The following is a 22570-nucleotide window of genomic DNA, read 5'->3' as shown; positions in this document are numbered from 1 at the left end:
ATAATTTACTTCAAAAAGGGTAGAAATTTTACATCAGACACTTTTCATGTGTGCAGTGTTGTAGCCGTGTTGGTTCCGGGACATTCAACAAGGTGAGTGAGGTAATATCTTTAATTGGATCAACTTCTGTTGATGAGAGAGAAGCTTTTGAACTTAAACGGAGCTCTTCTTCAGGTCTGGGAAATGTACTCAAGAGTGTCACACCTAAATACAAGATGGAACAGATTGTTTAGCTCTGTGATACTCTTGAGTACGTTTCCCAGCCCTGAAGAAGAGCTTTGTGTAGCTTGAAAGCTTGTCTCTCTTGCCAACAGAAGTTGGTCCAATAATATTACCTAACCTACCTTGTCTCTTTTTTAAAAAAAAAGAATTTAGACTGTTTCCAGGGCATAGGATAGCATTTTTAGCGAACTTAAAAATTCCATTGCTGCATCATTTATCAGGTAAAATACTTTTCGGCGAAGAAGAAGGCTTAGAGGATGACCCTGAAACGCGGTCAGAAGTCAGCACTGCAACTTTTGCAGGTAGGACTGCATTCTTTTTAGCACTTCTGCCTTTCTATAATCTGTTCACCTTGAATAGCAAATAAGTGTCTGTTCTTAAAATATGATCGACTAAAAATGGAATAGCCCAACGCTACATACAGTTATATTTTACCATCACCTTTACCTTTACGATTTATCCTTTGTTGGTTTATGAAGTGTGGAGATTGTTAAAAATTTAATTCAACTGTGATTATGGAATTTACATAGTTGAGGATTAAAGGGGAAACAACATAAAAGGTGTTTAATGTGGCATCATGTTTTTAAAAGAATCATTATTTCAAAACTTAATTTAAAGGGATAAAAATGAATTTAAAATCTAAAAAGAGTTGAAAGTAGTTTTAAGTACTACACGTTCCTGAGTAGTCCTGCCAATCTTTCTCTTTACAATTATATTTTTCCTATTTTAACAAAATGTTTCTATTCATTATTGTTGTGTTGAAATACCTGAAAATGAGAAAAAGACTGCCTATACACAGTGTGCTGTGAAATACACTAAGTAAACAAATTGAAATCTATAGAATTTTTTTATCATCTTTCTGTCTTGGTAATCTTTGTGTTTCTTGTGACAGTAAGTAAATAAGCTTTCACAAGGTGTTTTTATCACACAATTTCCCTTTAAAATATCTGCCTACCTTCTCATCTTCCTCATTCTAGTTTTTTGCAACAGTTTCTTGCTGTTATTTTAAAATGTTGTTTTTAAAGTGCTGTTAGCAATCATCGTAACAGAAGATGAACAAATAATATTTTGTTTAAAATAGAAGATGCGTACTGTTCAGAAACTCAGACTCATGTCCAAATTTGCATATATTTTCTTCCTGAACTTTAAAACCCTGCTTCTGGCATCTTTAACCCAGAGTTAAAAAAGATGGTTCTTGGACTGCAGTGTTCAAATCCAAAAGGACTAAATATGGACCTTGAGGTGCTGGTTATACAGCCTTCATAGAAGAAGCAATGAAAAGTTAAAAAGGCTGTACTATACCTAAATGGCTTACAGGCATTTATCTCCCGAGCAATATTTTATTGCTTCATTCACTGCTTCCTTCTAAATCTTTTCCCTTAATCCAGTTTTATATCGGGATGCAAAACTGAATTTGATTATTTTATTTTTCTTTGGTGTTCTAATCTTTTCCTTAAAGTGTATACAGATAATATTTTCTTGATAGATGACTTTGGATCACTAATTGCTTTTTGTTTCAGCCTCTATGAAGAGTGAGATAACCAGTGAATTAGCTTCTTCATCAGGAGTATCAACAGCTGGATCAAGTTCTGCAGCTGATCCCACAGGACATGACATCATCACTGAGCAGCCACGTTCACAACATACTTTGCAATCAGACTCTGTAGACGTGACCAGTTGTGATTTGGCCAGCACAACTACTGAAGGGGAAGAGGATGACATGCTTAGTCGGAGCTCCAGCCAAATCAGCACTGTCCAGTCAGACCCCACTATGGACATGAATGATGGCACGCAGGCTTCTTCACCAGTTAGTGATAGCTCTCAGACTACCACAGAAGGTCCAGATTCAGCTGTGACCCCTTCGGACAGTTCTGAAATTGTAAGTGTGCAACGGGCAGAGCGGGTATCCCAGTCTTCTACTGAGGGGCCCGACATATCTCAGAGCTCCTCCATGGAGGGCCCAGTCTTGGACACATCTACTTATTCATCTTCTGCTTTTCCGTCCTCAGTTAATAGCACTGAAAAGGTCAGCAGCTCATAGCTTTAACTGAGAGCTTGACCTCATTTTAACACTTTCACTGCAGCTTTAAAAAATGAATTGCTGTTTATAAAATGTGTTTGAACACAAGGCTTTAAACTTGATCTCTAAGTATTAAACACACTATAAAATTACTCTTCTCACTAAAAGAATGAAAATATTAATGGGTTTTCATGAGAAACTTTCTAAATATTACATGCTTCTTTTTTAATAGTATGTTAACCCTTAAAACTAACTAAATTGTAAACCTTCAGTTTAAAAGGGCTAGTGAAAGTGTTAAAGGGTGAACCTTCCATTTGGAATAATAGATAATACCCCTCAAGTCTGAGTGTTTCAACCTCATGCTTTCATGTTTCATATTCTGTGGCTTATTGCCTGTGCTTTCTCCCTTGGAAATTGTTTTAATACCTCTTGTTATACCCTCTTGGAATTTCTGTTACACCTCTATCCCAATATAACGGTCCTCGGGAGCCAAAAAATCTTACCTCGTTATAGGTGAAACTGCATTATATCAAACTTGCTTTGGCCTCGAGCATTTTTGTTATTCATAGTCACTTCCCGCCCCCTGACCCGTTAGAACCCCAGACCCATCAAACCCCCCCCCCCCGCTTCCTGTCCCCTGACTGCCCTAACCCCTATCCACACCCCCGACCCATGACAGGCCCCCCGGGATTCCCACGCCCTATTCAATGCCCCTGACCGCCCCGCCCCCAGAACTTCTGAACTATCCAACCCCCGCTTGCTCCCTGTCCCCTGACCGTCCCCCGAGACCCTCTGCCCCTTATCCAACCCCTTGGCCCCGGCCCTGCACTCTTAACACACTGCTCAGAGCAGCATGTCGGAGCCAGACACGCTGACATGCTGATCCGCTGGAGTGCGCAGCCCCACCCCCCAGAGCACTGCTTTACCGCATTATATCCAAATTCGTGTTATATTGGGGTAGAGGTGTATATCGTTTGAACATTGCATAACTTCATATATACCACATATTGATGCTTTTATGCTTGCTTCAAGCATTTATTCAGTAGTGTACTCTACAGATATTTCAGCATGCCCGTCTCTTTTTGGTGAAGATGTCATGTCGTTGAAAAAGAACAGTTCAAAAGACACTAATGCTTTTTTTGGTTTTTGTTTTAAAAAAAGTTTTTTTCAATGGATTTGGCAAACGACACAATCAAATGCAGATATGTAGCATATCAACCCTCAATTCAGTCTTCCAAATGTGTTGTCAGTGCTTGACCTAAAAGCAGCTCTGTGAACTTATTGAAGATAGGTTTCAGAGGAACAGATAAGATAAGATAAGTTGGGAAGAATAAATGACCTATTGAGTTATTTTTAAAAATGGTTATTTTACAAGTATGGCAAACAGGTACTCTTGCACAAAAGTGGGGTCAGACTGTGCAGGAGAGGAATGGTAATATTTTCTCAAACTCTGACCAGCACTTAAATGCTCATGATGCAAAAATGACCTGGTGTTCACAGTAGATAGTACAGATCTCGGTAATAGGATTGACCCTCTCCTTTCTTGGAAGCTCCTAGTAGTGAGATAGTTAACATTGTTGATGTTTAAGTGGTCATCCTCAAGCTTCAGAGTGAACACTATATTCAGAAGAATTGGAGAGTTCCCACTTCCCTTAAAGCTGTTGCTTCAGGCTGTCTGCATGTTTGGGCTAATATAACTGCATTGGTTTAGACTTGTTCAGATTTTGACAGTTATCTTTGCAATCATAAAGACTGGAGTCTTAAGCTTTTTTAAATTCATAAATATTAAGACCAGAAAGGACAATTAGGATCATAGTCTGACCTTCTGCATCACACAGGCCATAGACTCTCACCGAGTACTTTCTGCATCAAGCCTGTAATTTCTGTTTGAGCTATAGCATAGTTTTTAGAAAGATACCCAGTCTTGATTTACAACTTCAAGCGATGAAGAATACAAGATATCCATAAGTAATTAAATAAAGTTTAAATCGTAAAGCCCAAGATTCCGCTTTAACGGAGAAGTACCAATTTGCTGAGCTGGATGATCACAGTTTACAAATACGTCATTCACTGGCAGTTTTTAACACTTACATATCTTTTATTTCCTCCTTTCAGTGTTTAGTATGCTCGCTTAGCACATAACCATTGCTCTAATGTACTGGGATTGTGAACTCTGGAAATGAACAGTTAAGTTTGGACACACAAGGTTGTACATAGTTCTTTTCAACATGAGTTGCAATCTAAAATTATCGAAGGCTTTCATATTTTCTTGGTACAGTAACTGCTTGCTTAATATTGTAGTTATGTTCCTGAAAAATGTTATTTTAAGTGAAATGATGTTAAGCAAATCCAATTTCCCCATAAGAATTAATGTAAATGGGGGGGTTAGGTTCCAGGGACATTTTTTTTGCCAGACAAGAGACTATATTTTACATGTGTACACACACACATATATATATTTGTGTGTGTGTGTATAAAATATTTTTTATGTGTACATATACAGACACACACATATACACGGTATAAGTTTTAAACAATTTAATACTGTATGCAGCAATGATTGATTGTGAAGCTTGGTTGAGGAGGTGAAATTAGAGGATGGGATATTTCCCAGGGTGATCTAGCACTGGCTGAGCCCTCAAGGGTTAACGCATTGTTGTTAATGTAGCCTCACAATCTACAAGGCAGCCTGAATGGAAGGAGGGGAGACAGCATGTCAGAAAGAGATGGAGAGACACACATACCTTCTGTGTGTGTGTGTGTGTGTGTGTGAGAGATAGAGACTAGCATTGCCCCTTTAAGAATGCTGACCCCTTTCTAAGTACACTGTCTTTTTAAGAAGACCAGCAGGTTGAGACAGCTGCTGCTGCCAGCAAGCTCCCTCCATCCTGAGCCCTGTTCTCTCTCCTCTCCCCCCCCCCGGAGATGGGGTAAAGGAGTGGGGGGGAGGAGAGGGACACCCTGACATTAGCACCCTTCTCCCCTCGCTCTCCCTCCTGCGCCCCCCCCCTCCCCCCCTCAGCAAGCAGGAGGCTCCTGGGAACAGCTCCAAGGCAGAGGATAGGAGCAGCACACACACTGTGCCGGAGGGATGGCTGAATTGCCTGGCAATTGATAGGCTGCTGCACAGGGAACTTAGGGGAGCAGGGAGCTGATGGGGGGTCCACCCTGTTTCCAAGCCCCCACCAACTACCTTCAGCTGGCTGCTCTTTCTGCAAGTAGTGGACAAAGCAGGTGGCTGCCAAACAACTTTATAAGGGAGCATTGCACAACTTTAAACGAGCATGTTCCCTAATTGATCAGCAATGTAACAACGAAACAATGTTAACCGGGACGACGTTAAGTGAGGAGTTGCTGTACCTGCTTGGGAAATCCAGTACATACCATCTTCAGTGAGGTTTAGTGATGCTTAATACATACATAAATTGCCTCTGAAAGGCATCTTGTACTGTAAGTTGATAATTATTTAAACAATGAACTTGGAAATACCCAGAGGTCACCTGGTATTTAGCAAACAGGTTAAGAGTTAACCATTTTAGATGCAATCATAAATACTTGGGTAAATAGCTGATGTGTGCATTAAAATGCTTGAACTACAAATCATAACTAAGCAGCTCCAATTCAAACCCAGTGAAAATGACCTTTAATTAAATGGGCAATTGAGAGTGAAGAGCTTATAGTTGCAGATCACATTCAGTCTTGCAAATGATCATTATAACAATTATTAAGCTTTATTAAAATTGCATGAAAAATTAACTGGAATTTTTATGAAGCAAACAAATTGCTTAATATTCAGATCTTTAATTCAGTACATGTAAATTCATTCAGAACAGAATTTGATGATGGTATTGCAACAAATGTAACTGAAGTTAGAATTTGTCCTGGTGAATCTTATTGCGGTTTCCATTTGCTTTGGAAATCATGTTCAGTCATTATGGAACCCTACAATGCCATTTCTAGTCACTTTTATTGTAAAACCATAGTGTAAAATACAAATGCATTTTAAAAACCAGTGTTTGAAAGAGTTTTTATTTATCTGCCAAAACCTGAGTTCAGGGTTTGGAATCTTCTCTGCAACAGCTAATCAAAACACAGTTATCTAAAATCGTACTTCCGACATTGTCATAAGCTTTCCCCCGGGTAATGTGGAACACTGAACTTAAGTTTTGGCAGGTAAGCAAAAGAGAAACTGCTTCACAATTACTGTTCAAAAATATTTATTTTAAACACACATTAATGTAATGATTTGGCCTTTAAAATATTTTAATCTTTGTCTATTTGTATTATTTTATTATATAATATTTTGTATTTGTTTATTTTTAACCAATTTTTAACCATGGCAATAATAAAGCAGAGTATTAGTGTATAAATCTAAATCTCTTATAGGTTTAGACAAGTAAGGAGAGAAGTTAAACTAAACATATACACAATAGGATTTTGAAATCCAAATAAGTAGAGTGAAAATTCTGAAAGTGGTTATATCCTATATGATCAGGTGTGCCAGGCTTGCCTTTTTTGTGTTAAATTTGTTATCCTTTGGGCTGTGGGCTTTTTCTGCCTGTTTTTGTTTGTGCAGCTTCCTGCCATTATGAAATCCAAGAATGCTATCTCTTCTTCTCTTGAAGATATGTCATTTTAATTTGGTATTTTGAAAGATATTTTAAATGCTTTCCGACTTAACTGTTTTTTTTTTTTTTTAATTTATAGGCTGCTTTTTATTTGCATTGTATAGAGGATTGATGTCATAAAAACAGTGAAGGGTGTTTCTAGCTAGTTTGTTGTTGGAATGGGAGTTGAGGTGTCACTGCGTCTTTCTGCATGCTTATTTAATTTTTGTAAGTCTGGGATTTGCTGTATGCAGAAGAGGACCTTTTCAGGTCCTTTTAATATTTTAAAGAGAAATATTATTAAATGATAAAGATTTGTTCCATAATTATATGGTTGGATCTTAGACTTTCATAAATTAAAGACAAGAGACTGTCCATAGTCGTGTCCTGGCCAGTGCATGATAGGAATGTTAAAGGTAACTGACTCAATCAGCATACTGTTTGTGTATTTATTTGCATATCATAGTCTAAGCAGCTAAAATTTCTTGACAGCTTAATTGCTATCTTTCACTTTAATGATTTACATGGCATTTTGCAGCTAGGAAATTAACAGTTGCCTTCTGATAGTATAGCTGTGAAATGTTGTTTTGCTACCTTTTTGGTGGTGGTCTCTTTACGTTTAATTAAATAAGCAGCAGGTCCATAACATTAGTGTCAGGGGTTGGATTTTTTAAAAAAAACTCATTTCCATTGGAATTTGAGTTAGAATGAAGGGATAAAATGAGAATGTCTTGAAGATGTCCAGGCTATGTTTTGTGGTGCCCAGTGGGATCACTGCTAGATTTCCATTACCCACATATTACATCTGAGGTCATTGGAGGGTTTGGCAGCTGGACTGTTCAGGTCAAGTTGAGGCCTTAAAAGGGGGTGGTGGAGGTTGATAACAGCTGGGATGGAGGGTCAGTTTGCGTCACACCAATGAGAAAGGCCCAAGCAGTACTACAGAGGCAGGGTCCAATCTAAATCAGGCCTGTGAGCTATCGAGATCACAATTGCATCTTGAAAAAATGAGGAATCTGAGAAGTGTGGGGCTAGCTCGTAGCTGCACGCTCATGCTAACATGCATCAGACTGACTTTGGCTTGGAACTAGTTCTGAATTACTAACATTGCATGCTTGTGCTCTGACTTGTGCACTCAAAGTTAGTCTACTCTAAAAGTCCACGTCTTGTTTATCTTAGGTTTTAGAGGGTACTGAAAGCCAGTATTCTGGAATGCAGATTGGACAGCTGCAAGATGAGGAAGATGAAGCTGCAAATGTTCTCCATGATGAATCCTCAGATCCTTTCAGAAATTCTTCCCTTGGTATGTTGATAAATAGGAAAAATCAACTACAAAAATAGTAGCATCTTTCATCTGATTTCCAGCAGGACTGATTACCTGTTTTATGTGTACCAGAAACAAATATAAGAACATTCTGATAAAAGTATAAGATGAATTTTCATATTTTACTTGTTCAAGTTTTAACTGTTTGGCAATAAACTTCAGTTAAAAGTCTGTGATTTGCATTTATGTTAATTTACATCTTAAATGTGCTATGTATTGCTTTTTTTCTGAAGCCCTTCAGCACCCACGCTTATTGAAAAACACGGGCCATAGCAGGCAGCCTTCTGACAGCAGTGTAGATAGATTCATGGCAAAAGAAGAAGCAGTAGAATCTGGTGATCATGAAAATAAGGTAAGACACATTCTCTCACTCGAGGTGGGTTTTTAAGTTAGGTGTGTGTTTGTTAAATTTTCAAAACAAGCATACATGAAACAGAACGAGTGGAATTCTGCATTATAAGCAGATAATTTGGTAATATGTACAATAGTTGGTATACTTTACAGTGTATGTCCCAGCTTAAAAAAAGTGCATTTCAGTCATCAACTTTCCAATTTGTAATTAAAACTTCCTAGATCACATAAATACACTATCTTGACAACTTACTTATACAAAAGATGGTATACTATTAGGCAAACATAAATAGACGAGTCATGCAATTAAGGGTGTTAAAACTGTAGAGAGAAAAAGAATTCCCCCTTGCTGTGTGCATGAAGAGTAGCAAAGAGGAGATGCTCAAATATCATTGAGCTGACCACCATCTGCGATGAACATATACAACGAAGAACTTCCAAGGAGTTCAAGTTGAATGCAATGAGTTTTATATGGAAAAAAAAATTAATCCCCAATACTGAAAAAGTATGCTAGATGCTTGGTCATACAGTTTAAGATGATAAAACAAATTTGGCAGCTTCCAGAAGGAAGTTAATCTTGAGCTGGGTTTCCATATTCTGTTTCCAGAAAGCATAACTTTGTAGTCGAAGGAGTCTCCTAGACAGTCTTTTATCAAACAGCAAGTCTAGATAAATAACAATCTACCAGAACTGTCATATTATAGTTTTCATTGTGAAATAAGAACAATTCTAGTGCTGGTGGTGGCATCTTTGCAAAAATATTTGGTTTTAGGGTATTCTCATAGAAGATGTATTTAATGTGCCTCTGATTTATTACCAGGGATCCTAGTTTTTCGTGATAAAAAAACCAAAATTCTCTGATTAAACCCCTGCCTCCCATAAAATCCATGTTTTTCCACGTTTAAAATAAAAGGCTGAACTTTAATTTCCATAGCCGTAATATAAATAGGTGTCAGTTGAACACAATGTTTAATGGATATAGTCACAATTTTTAAGCTGGCAGCCCAAGCCCTGCCCATTTCCCCGATTATGCTACTGTACATGATTCTATTTTTTTCAAAAAATATAAATTAAAGAATCTCTGTAAAAATGCAAATTCTGTGTTTTTTCCATGGCAAATAGATTTATAGGATCCTTGTTTATTACTTAATGTTTCTAAATTGTGTTCCCTTTTATGATTTTTTTAATTTAAACGTAATCTTAAAAGCATACATAAAATCTGTGATTTGCTTTTTGTAACAGCCTTCCAGAATAAAGGGAGATATAGGTCACTACACAGATGGAAATTCTGCTCCTCTGGTTCACTGTGTTCGTCTCCTATCTGCTTCTTTTCTACTTACTGGGGAGAAAGGTGGTAAGTTGCTCTCAAAAACAGTGATGGCTTACTGTCTGCCTCAATATACAAAACAAAGTGTGATCACTTCATCTAGTTGTTTGACAGCTCTTCATCGGCTGAGTGTATTGTTTTTTCATGACAGGACTTTAAAGTATGACAGCAGCTTGTAAAGAGCTTTGAAAGGATTTCTAGCCTATTTCATAATTGCTGAACCTAGTTTTGACCTGCTCGTTCCTGGTAAAATTATTATATTACTGTAAACTTGCTAGTCAAATATTACGTTAAAAAAAAAAAGTATTTTAAAGGATGTTTTAAATGGTAAAATAACCAGATAACTTGTTGTAACTCCTCCTTAAGACTGCAATTCTTGAATTGTAATCAGTGGGGAGCTGGCAGGTCACATGATGATGATGATGATGCCAGGTGCTCCTCCATTTTACTAGTGGTTTACATAGGTGTCTAGATTTTATATAGCATAGTTAAGCCTGGGATACTAGTAAAAGCAACTAGAAACAAGGAGGTGGAGCTTGCTTAGACTGCTGTTGCATAGGCGAAGGAAATGGATTTTTCTGTCTTGTACCAGAGCCATCAGCAGGAGTGGAACTGCCTGCTATCAGTGAAGCCACCCTCCTCCCCCCACCTTTGTTACTTGCTATACTACTGTCAGCTGTGTTCTCATAAGTTCTCTTATAAGCTTAGTGTGGAGACTGGAAGGGGAAGTCTTCAAGGAAAACCTAGGTTGTTCTGTTGTTCTAGGAGGTGGTGTTTATAATTTATAGCAACTCTCCTCACAAGATATCAAAGCACTCTAGAAATAAACAACTGGTTTATGCATCTGTGAAATCAGCATACTTACATCAAAAGAGTGATATGAGGCTGAAGTGATTCACCCAAAGTCACACACTGTCTTTGGCAAATCTAAGTACTATTTCCCAGGCTCTTGATTTCCATATCTTTGTACTTAAAAAAAACAAAACCCAGACCTTCCTCCTATGCTCTGCCTGGGAGGAACTGGTTCATGAGGGGTACCTTATTTTCATTTTGTTCTTGAGCATCCTATGGGACTCCCAGAAATAAGACCTAGCTCCTGTCCTGAAAAGCTTATAATCTAGTTGTGTCTATAAACATTAACGATTAAGGCTACGATTTAGTCATGGAAGTCACAGAATCTGTGACTTCCGAAGACCTCTGTGACTTCAGCCCTGGCGGCTGGGAGCTGCAGGGTCCAGCAGCCTCTCACAACAACAGGGAGCTGTGAGGTCCCCTGCCACCTAGGGCAGCGGTGCCCCCAAGCTCCCAGCTGCCGCAGGCAGGGAACATTCCCTGCAGCTCCCCGGCTGCCAGCGGCGGCATGCAGGACACCAGCAGCAGAATGGGGGACCCCTGCGGCTCCCTGGCGGCTTCTGCCGCTGATCATAGGGGGACCCCAGTGACTCCCCACCACTGTGGGGGTAGAGGGAACCCTGCAGCTCCCAGCTGCAGGTGGTGGTGTAGGGGCCTGGAGCTTCCAGCCACCTGGCATCTGCCCACCCCTTCTCATTTTATCATGGATATTTTTAGTAAAAGTCAGGGACAGGTCACAGGCTTCCATGAATTTTTCTTTATTGCACGTGACCTGTCTGTGATTTTTACTAAAAGTATCTGTGATAAAATCTTAGCCTTATTAATAATCACTAGTACCACTCTGCTCTCTGTCAGAACCTAAACCAATACCCCAGCATTATATGAGGGATGTTTTTAGAGGTGCCCTCTTTCAGATGAGATGTAGCGCACACAATTCCTGATCATTTGTGGATAGTAAAACCTCCATAGCACTTCTGCAAGGGTAGGAGAGTTTCTCAACCTCACTGTCCCAGTCACATTCCAATTTGGGTAAATAATTTCTGCACAGTGGAAATTCTCCTTACAGTTTCAATTGGATGTGGCTGTGTTAGACCTGAGTGACTGATTTGTTTTTCCTCATTCTTGAGCTCTTGTCCGCTTGACCTCAGAATGTAAGAATACTAACAAAGGCAAAAGGAATCTTTCCTCACCCACATTTGCTTACTATTATTACTATTTACATTACCATAGCACTTAGGAGCCCTAGTCATGGACGAGGACTTCAATGTGTTCGGGTGCTGTACTAACTCAGAACAAAATGGCGGTCCCTGCCCCAATGACCTTACAGACCAAGTATATGACAAGAGATACCAGATGGATACAGACAGACATGGAAGTACCAGGAAAAGTTGAGATATAATTTATCAGCATGACATGTAGTGGTCCCTGGTAACAAACCTAACCATTGTCAAATTTATTTTGTTTTTTTGGTTTTTTGGTCAAGTTTTCACGGCAAAGGAGAGTTTTGAGGTGGGTAATGAGAAAGCTTTGCAGATGCTTATGGGAAGGAACTCCCAAGTGTGTAGGGCAGCATGGGAGAAAGCACAGCAGTGCTTGTTTGAAAATTTAACACGTGAACAGCACAGGCTGGCATCATGAGCTGATTGAAAGTGAGCATCGACAGCTCGATAGCAAGTGAGAGATGATAGGTAGTGTGTATATTGATAGTGGAAGGCCTTGAAAGTGAATTAAAACAGTTTGTTTGAGGAGATGGAGAAGAGAGCTAATGACGGGATTCAAAGAGGGGTGACCAGGTCAAAGCGAACAGTCTAGGAAAATGATCTTTGCAGCAGCGTTCTGAATGGATATGAGTGGGGAAAGCTTGCATTTGTCAAGGCGAGAGACGAGATGAGAGCTTTGACTAGTGTTTTAGTTGCTTGGCTGGATAAGAGAGGCCATATTTGAGAGAAGTTGTGCAGAAAGAATCAGCAGTATTTAGGTATAGATTGGATGGGAGCACCTAAAGAGAGATGGTGCCCAGATTACAGGCTTGGGTGACAAGCAGACATTCTTTCATTTTTATGCCTTTAATAAAAATTCTTATGGGTTTCTTAATTTCCTGTACAAATTAACACAGTTTAGATAATCTAGAATACTGTATTTTGAAACAGCAATTATTTTGCCTTTGGAACGCACCTTGCTGCAATAAAATGTCAGGGAGCTATTTTCAAAAATGCTTTCTGGCGCAGTATGCCCATTCCTTCTTTTTACATGGATTTTGTCTGCTTCTGCAGTGGGGATAGCTGTAGTTTTGAAACTTAGATAAGCGTGTCACACTATCAGTTGATATATTCTTTCCTGTCCTGAACTATCTAATATTGTGCACTGCTAATGCATCTCCCACATTCTCAGTGAACGGAGAAAGCTAATGTTTAGCAATTGGAAATTTTTTAGGAAGGAAGTACTGTATAAATGATGCTAATAATTAGATGCAATTATTGGGTCTGCATTAATACCTCGTCAGTAGTATTTGTCCAGGTTAAGTTGTAACAGGATATTAATTTTTCTCTTTAATAATTAAAAGTAGTTACTTACGTTCAACATTTTTTTTTCTTTTTTACAGCTTTAGTTCCTGATAGGGATGTGAGGGTCAGTGTAAAAGCGTTGGCAGTAAGCTGTGTTGGAGCAGCTGTTGCCCTTCATCCTGAATCTTTCTTCAGCAAACTGTATAAGACACCTCTTGAAACCATGGGAGAAGAGTATGGTATGTTGAGGTTACATTATAGTTCCCTACTCTTTTTTGCGAAACATTTTAACTTGTTGACTTTTTAATACATAATTGAATCCTTGTCTAAACCAGTTCAGTTCTTTAGGGTACACAGAGCTCACTCAGTACACGTATACTAGCCACGTCACATCAGTTTAAGTATTACTCTGTGCACACTACTACTGTCTTAGACTATTTCAGTTACAATGCCCACATTTCCCAACTTAACTATGAGAAGCGATGAACACCGAGAATTTGCAGCAGTACCAGTGCACTATGGGACAGTAGCAGGAGAACTAATTAAATCATCTCTGCTTGTCCTCAGCTATGCTGGCACTAAACCAATTAGTTTAATCAGATTTGAATATGCTAACGGTAATCTGTTCTAAATGATTAGCCCCTTTCTCAACTGTTTGTAAACCATTTGGTGCGTCTGTGTGGATGCAGTGTATTCTACAAATGTTCTAGGGTTTTTAACAGGTTTTAATTTTTCTAAGTGTCGACCAAGCCTTAGTGTTTAGATCTCACCATTACTATACCCAGTGCAAAATTATATGTCTAGGAACAAAGAATATAGATCAGACTTAGGATGGGAGACTATCCTGCAAAAATAGTGACTCTGTAAAGAAGTTAGGGGACTTAGTTGATAATCAGTTTAAAATGAGCTCCCAGTAAGATGCAGTGGCTAAGAGGGCTGATGCTATCCTTTGATGTATAAATGTAAATATCAAATGGTATTACCTCTGTATGTGGCGTTAATGAGACCGTTACTTAAAATGCTATCTACAATTTAAGAAAGGATGCTGAAAAATTAGAAAGGGATCAGAAAAGACCTACAGGAAATATGAGAGATCTGGAAAATGTGCCTTATAATGAAAGACTTTAAGCTCAGTCTATTTAGTTTATCAAAGAGGAGTTTAAGGGTTAGGTGACTTGATCATAATCTAAGTACCTACATGGGGAAAAGAAAAGGAGTACTTGTGGCACCTTAGAGACTAACCAATTTATTTGAGCATGAGCTTTCGTGAGCTACAAAAGCTCATGCTCAAATAAATTGGTTAGTCTCTAAGGTGCCACAAGTACTCCTTTTCTTTTTGCAAATACAGACTAACACGGCTGTTACTCTGATACATGGGGAAAAGATTTCTGATGATGATTTTGGACTCTTTAATCTGGGAGACAAAAGAATAACCAGATCCAATGGCTGAAAGTTGAGACTACACAAATTCAGACAGAATATAGGATACAGATTTTTAAGGGTATAATTAATCAGTGGAATGACTTACTTAGGGACGTCGTGGATTCTGCTCCACTTCAAGTTTTAAACCATGGTAGGATGTCTTTCTAAAAAAGATACTCTAGCCAGCCAGAAGTCAGGGGTTTGATGCAGGAGTTGGGTGAAATTCTATGGCCGGTGTTATGCAGAAGGTCAGACTAGGTGATCATAATTGTGGTATTTCTATTTTTTGAAAAGTTAGTTTCTGCAGCCTACTGTCTCTCACTGTCTGGGTATCTGGGCTGCGCTCCTCTATCTGTAGCTCATGGAGGATGGTCACTGTTCTGGTGCTGTGTGGTCTGGTCACCAGATAGTCTGTCTCTGCAGCAGCAGTGGGTTTTTTTTGCTGCCTCCCTTATTCCTTCTATTTTAACTTTACTGCCCAGTTTTTTGGGCAGTGGAGAGCTGTTCCTCCTCCTTAGTCTTTGTCCTCCTCCTCCTTCTTGGGTTGGTTAACCCCCTGTGGGCTCAATTCTCCCTGAGCCTCTACTGCAGCTTCTCTGTGAAGGCTCCTCTGTCCCTTAAAGGCATGGAAGCGCAGCGGCAAAAGCACTAGAGCAAATCCAGGCAGTGCTCTATATGTGAGGTAGCCTTCCCAGGCTCAGCAGATGAAGAGTTGTGCTGAGCCTGCACCCAGCCGTCCACCCCTAACTCCGTTAGGTCTTGGGGCAATGAGTCAGATAGGTCCCTACCCACTGAGGCAGCTGTAACTCCAGCTGGGGAAAAATGGATCAGAAACCCCAGTGCAGAGCAGGGAGAGGTTCCAAAAGCAAGGATCCTGACCACTTGATTCGGGGTAAGTCCGAGGGGACCTCACCAAAAGAAAGAAGGGAAGTCCATGGGGCCATAAATCCCCCCACTTTCCAAGTGGGTCCTGAGCACCCTGAGGAAAGAAACCGGGCTTCTAATCAGCCCCTTCCAACCAGAAAGACTGTGACAATGAGTTACATCCCTCCACTGTCCCAGGGGGAATGGGACCCTGTGGCTGAGGATTCTGAGACAGACTGCTGAAGAGGGTTCCAGGCCCTAGGGAAGGTAAGCTGCAAAAGGTCTCACCAAAGCTACATCAGAACTTCTATGCTCTCAAAATGTGTGCAAAAAGGTTAAACAAAAAAAATGTGAAAAGCTAAAATGGGAAAGACAGAGCACAAAAAATACAGGAGAGGGGAGTCTTCCTTTTGCCCACCAGCCCTCCTCCACTGAGGAAAGTGAGCTGTCTGGCTATGAAACCTGAGTAGGCTCCAGTGAGTAAGCCTCAGAGTAAATTTCTCTGTTTCAAAATCCTCCCCTGATGCTGCAGTACCCCTTTGCTCCTCCTTTGAGGAAGTGATTAGGGATGAATGGAACAAGCCTAATAAGGGCCAGCATGTTAACGAGAGCAACCTTAGGACTATATAACATTCAGGAACCAAAGGGCTGTATTGCTGAGGTCGATGTTGCTGTTATGTCCCTCTCCAGGGATAAGGTTATTCCCTCAGAAGGTGAGTTCTTCCCTGAAGAGCCCACAGATAGAAAACTGGAGGCTGCTCTCAAAAAGGGCTTTGAACCCTCTTTGGTTTCTTTAATTTATGGTATTAGCAATAATCTTACCAAACATCTTAATTTGCTCACTAAAGGGCTTTATAACTTAACTTTAAATCACAATGACCTGAAACTTACGGATATGATTTTTAAAAAAAAAATCCAGGTTGGTGCTTTTTAGGTATCTTTGTAGTTGGGTAGTGGGTTTCTAAATAGCAGCTTTACTTAAATTTGAAGAACTGCTGAATTTGCACAGCACTTGGTCTTGAACATTTTTACTATTTTTTGTTTAACACTTACTGTGATAGGATTTAAAGGCCTTAATCAACTTCCCTCTGTCAGGAGCCATTAAAAGCTTACTCTGCCATAGTTAGGAAGGACCTCTGCAATTATTGTGAAGACCCTGTGATGCAAACTGATTACCCAGAGTACCCAATTTATGGTATAAAATTACTCAAGAGTTCCCATCACATCCTGTCTGTGATAACATCATGTTATGATGGCAAAACTATCTTGATGCAAGTCTGTGGGTAACCGGATTACGACCCAGAAACTAGATCAAAACATGTAATTGGATGTTGCAGAACTATTTTCTGCCAATATGGTGTATTTGCTAGTCTCCTGTTTTAAAAATAAATAAATAAAAATAATCAGAAAACGTTAAGTTTGACATAAGTCCAGGAAGAGCAGACAAGGAAAACCAAGTGGAAATGTTGCAGCACACACTATACAGGTTTCAGAGTAGCCCCTGTGTTAGTCTGTATCTGCAAAAAGAAAAGGAGTACTTGTGGCACCTTAGAGATTAACCAATTTGAGCATAAGCTTTCGTGAGCTACGGCTCACTTCATCGGATGCATTCAGTGGAAAATACAGTGGGGAGATTTATATACATAGGAACATGAAACAATGGGTGTTACCGTACACACTGTAATGAGAATGATCACTGAAGGTGAGCTATTACCAGCAGGAGAGCAGGGGGTGGGGGGACGACGAGGGTGCGGAACCTTTTGTAGAGATAATCAAGGTGTGCCATTTCCAGCAGTTGACAAGAATGTCTGAGGAACAGTGGAGGGTGGGGGGTATCTCATTCTCTTACATGGCATTTTTCAGTAAAACCTTTGGAGGCCATCTTTCAGGAATGCTTTAACTAGAACTAGGCATGAAGCATTTATTTCCCGGCAAAAAAATTTTCCATGAAAATATTAATTTTTTTCATTTTAATTAAAAAAAAAATTCTACGGAATTTCAGATGTTAATCAAAAACAAAAGTTATCAGTTTTCAGGAAAAAAAAATGAAATTTTCAAACAATGGAAATCCAAATAACTTTTGGTTTTTGAAGTTTTCATTTTTGATGAAAAACCTGAATTTTTCTGTCAGAAATGGATGTTTCCAATGAAAAGTGTTGTTTTGATGGGAAAAGTCATTTTTCACTGAAAAACTGTTTTGAATGAAAAATTTCTCCCAGCTCTGGCTTTAACCACTTAACTCTTGAAGATTCTTGTTGCTATTGGCTTCTACTTGGAATCTTGGTGTGTGTGTGCGTGTCTGACTTTTGGTGCTGGGTTGTTACAGTAGAATCAGATAGTAATTACAGTATTTGTTAAACCTCGTTTGTACTTGCAGGCCTAGTATGGAACAAATTTTTGCATTTGGTTAGAAAGTTTACGTGAAATTGAAAGATAAATGGGGGAAGAAATTAATAATTTAGTAAACTGGTGTATCTCATATCTATATTAAAAAAACAAAATTCTTCACTATGAAGATTTAAAAGCAGTCCTTTGAAGGTTTGGTGGTGGTAATGCTTACAGCCATGCTAGAATATTATACGATTGGAGGTGGAGAAGAGCAAGGACTCTTCTACTAGATCCTGCAAGGACAAAATTTTCATAGATTTTAAAAGTCTGAGGGGCCCATTCTGACCATTTAGTCTGACCTCCTGCATAATGCAGAGCATAGAACTTCACCAAGTAATTCTTGTATCAGATCCAATAACTTCTAGTTGAGCTAGATTTTTATATATTTTATATACATAATTTTTTCTTTAAATCAAGATTGGGTGGGTTTTTTTTTTAAGATTTCTAGTCATGGAATAAATTGTTCGAGTGGTCTTCTAACACAATACCTGTTCTATACTATGTTAGATATTAATTGGGCCACAAGTATCATTCTAAAACTGCTGCTTCATTATGAATTTAGTGCATGCTTGGATGATGCTTTCATTTTATTTGTTTTTGATGAAGCTTTGTGCCTCGTTTATTATAGCTGATTTAATGCAGTCTATTTTACATTCTTTGTAAGCAATGTCAGTAGAAGGCTTGTTAAATCCTAGAACTAATATTTTTAAAATAAAGTAGTTGTTGTAACTTGTTTTCTCAGAAGAGCAGTATGTATCGGATGTTTTGAACTATATTGATCATGGAGATCCCCAGATTAGAGGAGCTACTGCCATTCTCTGTGGAACCATTGTCTACTCCATTCTCAATAAATCACGGTTTGATGTGGAAAACTGGCTAGCAAATGTCAGAAGTTCAACAGGTAACAGTTGAGTTATTTTGAGGGGGTTGTTTTGGTGCATGTAGTGAAAACATTGCCCTTATTGTTTCATTATTCTTTCTTTCAGGAAATCTCTTTTCTCTGGTAGACTGTATACCTCTCTTACAGAAAACTCTGAAAGATGAATCCTCAGTTACATGCAAACTGGCTTGTGCAGCTGTGAGGGTAAACAAAATTTCTATTGTTGTTTTTTGTTTATATTACCATAGAGCCCTTGTCATGGACCAGGGTTCTGTTGTGCTAGGTGCTGTAAAAACACAGAATGAAAAGATGGTCCCAGCCCCAAAGAGCGTACAGTCAAAGTATGAGAGGAGAAAGCACTTGGATACAGACTGATGGAAGAATACAAGGAAATAATTTTGCTTAGCATGATAGGCAGTAGTTATTAATGCACCCAGTGGCCTAATCATTCTCCAATTTTTTGTAAGCATCATAGTCAAGGAGAATTCAGAGGATAATGAGAGAGCTTTGTAGGGGTTCACTGGGAGCTGCTCCCAAGCATGAGGGACAGCATAAGAGAAAATTTTTTAGTAAGTGGGCAGTGGAGGCTGACATGATTAGTTGGTTGATAATAGGTGGGAGTTAACATTTGGTAGTGAAAGAAAGATTGTGGAGAGTCTTGGAAGTCAAGACAAGCAACTTATGTTTGATGCACTAAAAAGGGGGAAACCATCTTAAGGATTAAAAGAGAGGGGTGATATGGTTAAAGTGGCAAGTCAGAAGAATGATCTTTGCAGCAGCATTCTGAATGAATATAAGTGGCACAAGATTGCATTTGTCAGGGCCAGTGAAAGGGCATTGCAGTAAGCGAGATGATGAGAGCAGAGTTTTAGCTGTGTGGATGGATAGGACAGGTCCTAGCTTAGAGATGCTATGCAGAAGATTCTGCAAGATTTATACATACCCTGGATGTGGGGACCGAGAGAGAGAGAGAGAGGTCAGAGTCAAAGATAATCCCACGTTTGTGGGGAAAGATTAAGAGCTCTATTTAAACCATGTTGAGCTTGAGTTGATGGCTAGACACCAATGAAGAAAAATCAGACAAGCAGAAATTTTAGGTTAGACAAACGGCGACAGGTCTGGAGTAGAGGTAATTTCTAAGTCGTCAGCATAGAGATGGTAGTTGAATATGTGTTTGTGGGTCTGATTACCTAGCAATAAGGTGTGGAGGGAGAAGAGGAAGAGAACAAAGACTTTTTGGAACCTCACAGAAAGTTGTAGAGCAGCAATGATACACTGATGGAACGATTAGAGAGGTAGGAGAATCCGGAGAGGGCAGAATCACAGAAGCCAAGGGAGGACAAGATTTCAAGAATAGGAGTATGGTTCCCTGTGTTGAAGGTGGCTGACAGATCAAGGAAAATGAGGTTGGATTACTGATTTGGAGCTTTGGCTAAGCAGAGGTCACTAGACTTTGGCGAGAGCACTTTAATTGGAGCACAAGAAGTCACATTAGAGAGTGTCTAGGATGGAATTGGAGGAGAGGAACTCCGGTCAATGAAATGTAGTAGTTTAAATGTGTGAAAACGTTCACATTTTATGGAAGCTGGGCTCTTTACCCGGTAATCCATGATGTTTTTGTGTGTATATGTATACAGTGATTGCACTTAAAACTCATTCTATTTTTTAGAGATTTACTGGTTCCAGTGGCATTCCCCATTTTAAATTTAGGCAATGTTGCTCAAAGTGTGGTGTAGAGTCTTCTAAAACAGGAAAATTTAGGGAAGTGCAGGGATGGCCGGATGTGACTTTGGACACTTAAATTTGGATAGTCCTCAATTAAGCATATTCTGCTATTATAACACTTAGTCCCCTTCAGCATAAGTAATTCAAAGCACTTTACAGCTATTCATTCTCAGAGAGAAGTATATTACAGTACTTTTGTAGGCAGGTAAAGTGAGGCATAGAGGTAGAAGAATCCAGAAAGTTTACATGACTTGCCCAAGAACACCTAGTGAGTCAGCGCATAACTGGGGATAAAACAAAGGAGGTATGACTCAGTCTTTTGCTTTGACATTTAAATTTACTATTACTCCTGCGCGTGCGCCCCCCCCACCCTCCCCCGTAGGAATCACTTCACTAGGGAAGAGGTTTTTGAGTAGTTAGAGGTAACCCTCAAGCCCTATAGACCGTGGCCCCTCAGGTCCTGTCTTGCTGAGTCTTGAGGTCTCTTGCCAGAGTTTGGAGCCTTCAGACTTTCCTAGCAGCTGACTAAGCTCCGTGCCGAGCCCCTGTAGAGGCTTTTATTTTATTTTAATACCTCTGCCACACTGACTCTTATTTGTCTCTTTTGAGAGCTAAACGTTCCCAGCCTTTTCACTCTCTTCGTATCTAAGTTTGTTCATTCTTTGAACCATTTTCATCATACATCTCTGGATCCCTTCTATTATTCCCATGTTTTTTGAGATAGGGTACATTTAGGCCACAAAAACAGATTTTTCAAGTTTCATGAAACCTACAGTAATATGAGTGTTTTAATTAAAATGTAAAAATAATTCTTAATTCTAGTTTGCTTAACAGTTTCCTTAAAGTGTTAGCAATAGGTTGGTTTTAGGTTTTTATATGTGTAAGCACAAAGTTTGTGCAAGAAGAGACTCTCTCTAAATCCATAAAAGGTAGCATAATTAAAAACTTGTTTCTACCTTTTTAGCATTGCATCATGAGCTTGTGCAGTAGCAGTTATAGTGAACTAGGTTTACAGTTAATCATCGACCTCCTTACTCTGAAGAATAGTTCTTATTGGCTAGTAAGGACAGAGCTTCTGGAAACTCTTGCTGAGATAGATTTCCGGTAAGTGTGCATATTTCAATAAGTTGTATTGTGGCTGTGCATACAGTACCTTGTATGGGAGACCTAGCTTGTGAATTGAAGTTTCAATAGCTTGAAAAATTAATGAACCTCTTATAAAACAAATCCTCAAGACTGACAAGAAAGCTGCCATTAACATCAGAGATTACAGGATTGGGCACATTAGCAACTTCTCTGTGTTCTTTTAATCGCTTGAATCTGTCTTCTAAGAAACTGTGAACAGATAAATATGACCCAGTGTTCAAAATAACTGGGGATTCCTGTGAAATCTATTGAAGTCCCAGATATGCAGCACAATTTTTAAGCTCCTTCTGTTAGTCTTTTGTCAACTATTTCCCACTTTTCACTTATTCCAAAACACTGTTTGGGTAAATAATACTGCACTTATGCCTTTGCTTTTACATCCCCTTACTCTCCAAAGGCTTTTTGAGATAGAAGTCTTATTTTAAAAAATAAATTAATAAAAAATTGCCCTAGTTCAGCATGCTGGAAACTTTAGAATGTTGTTTCAATATATTGTTTCTTGAAACAGATTAACTAAAATGTGCTAATTCTGACTTTTTTGCCTAAATTAATAAAAGTAAATTTTAATTCTTTTAAAAATTAATTACACTGTGTAATACTTAAGAAAAATTCTTGTGACTTTAATGATGGTTAGTAACGTGGTCTGCCTTTGTCCGTTTTACCTATTAAGATTAGTCAGCTTTTTGGAAGGAAAAGCAGACAACTTGCACAGAGGTGTTCATCATTATACTGGGGTAAGAAGCATTGTTCCCTCTAATTTTTCCACCCATATGCGGAATGAATTTTGTTATGTGCGCCGATATGGAGGTGATGTGTGACACACCACCTCCATATTGGTGCACATAACAAAATTCATGTGGTGGGGGTGGGGCCGAAGCCGAAGGGTTCGGGGTGTAGGAAGGGGGCTCAGGGCTGGGGTGGGAGTGCAGGGATGTGAG

The 22570-nt window shown here is 39.2% G+C and overlaps 1 protein-coding gene across 6 annotated transcripts in view; it reads left to right on the top strand.

The window, feature by feature from the left end:
- HTT (huntingtin) overlaps window positions 1-22570 on the top strand; it is a 183395-nt gene that overhangs the window by 34250 nt on the left and 126575 nt on the right. For all 6 annotated transcript variants that reach the window (XR_007356510.2, XR_007356512.2, XM_048849034.2 and 3 more), the window contains 10 exons: window positions 444-524; window positions 1743-2101; window positions 8029-8152; window positions 8407-8525; window positions 9767-9878; window positions 13306-13446; window positions 18624-18782; window positions 18868-18965; window positions 21451-21590; window positions 22303-22366. Coding sequence is in view for 4 of the 6 variants with exons in the window: in XM_048849034.2 (XP_048704991.2) it covers window positions 444-524; window positions 1743-2101; window positions 8029-8152; window positions 8407-8525; window positions 9767-9878; window positions 13306-13446; window positions 18624-18782; window positions 18868-18965; window positions 21451-21590; window positions 22303-22366 (1397 nt within the window). In the remaining 2 variants the exon portion in view is untranslated. The remainder of the gene's footprint in view (window positions 1-443; window positions 525-1742; window positions 2102-8028; window positions 8153-8406; window positions 8526-9766; window positions 9879-13305; window positions 13447-18623; window positions 18783-18867; window positions 18966-21450; window positions 21591-22302; window positions 22367-22570) is intronic.

This window comes from Caretta caretta, chromosome 4 (genome assembly GCF_965140235.1).
Source record: "Caretta caretta isolate rCarCar2 chromosome 4, rCarCar1.hap1, whole genome shotgun sequence".
NCBI classification, from domain to species: domain Eukaryota; kingdom Metazoa; phylum Chordata; order Testudines; family Cheloniidae; genus Caretta; species Caretta caretta.
This window is presented reverse-complemented; position numbering and strand designations above follow the sequence as displayed.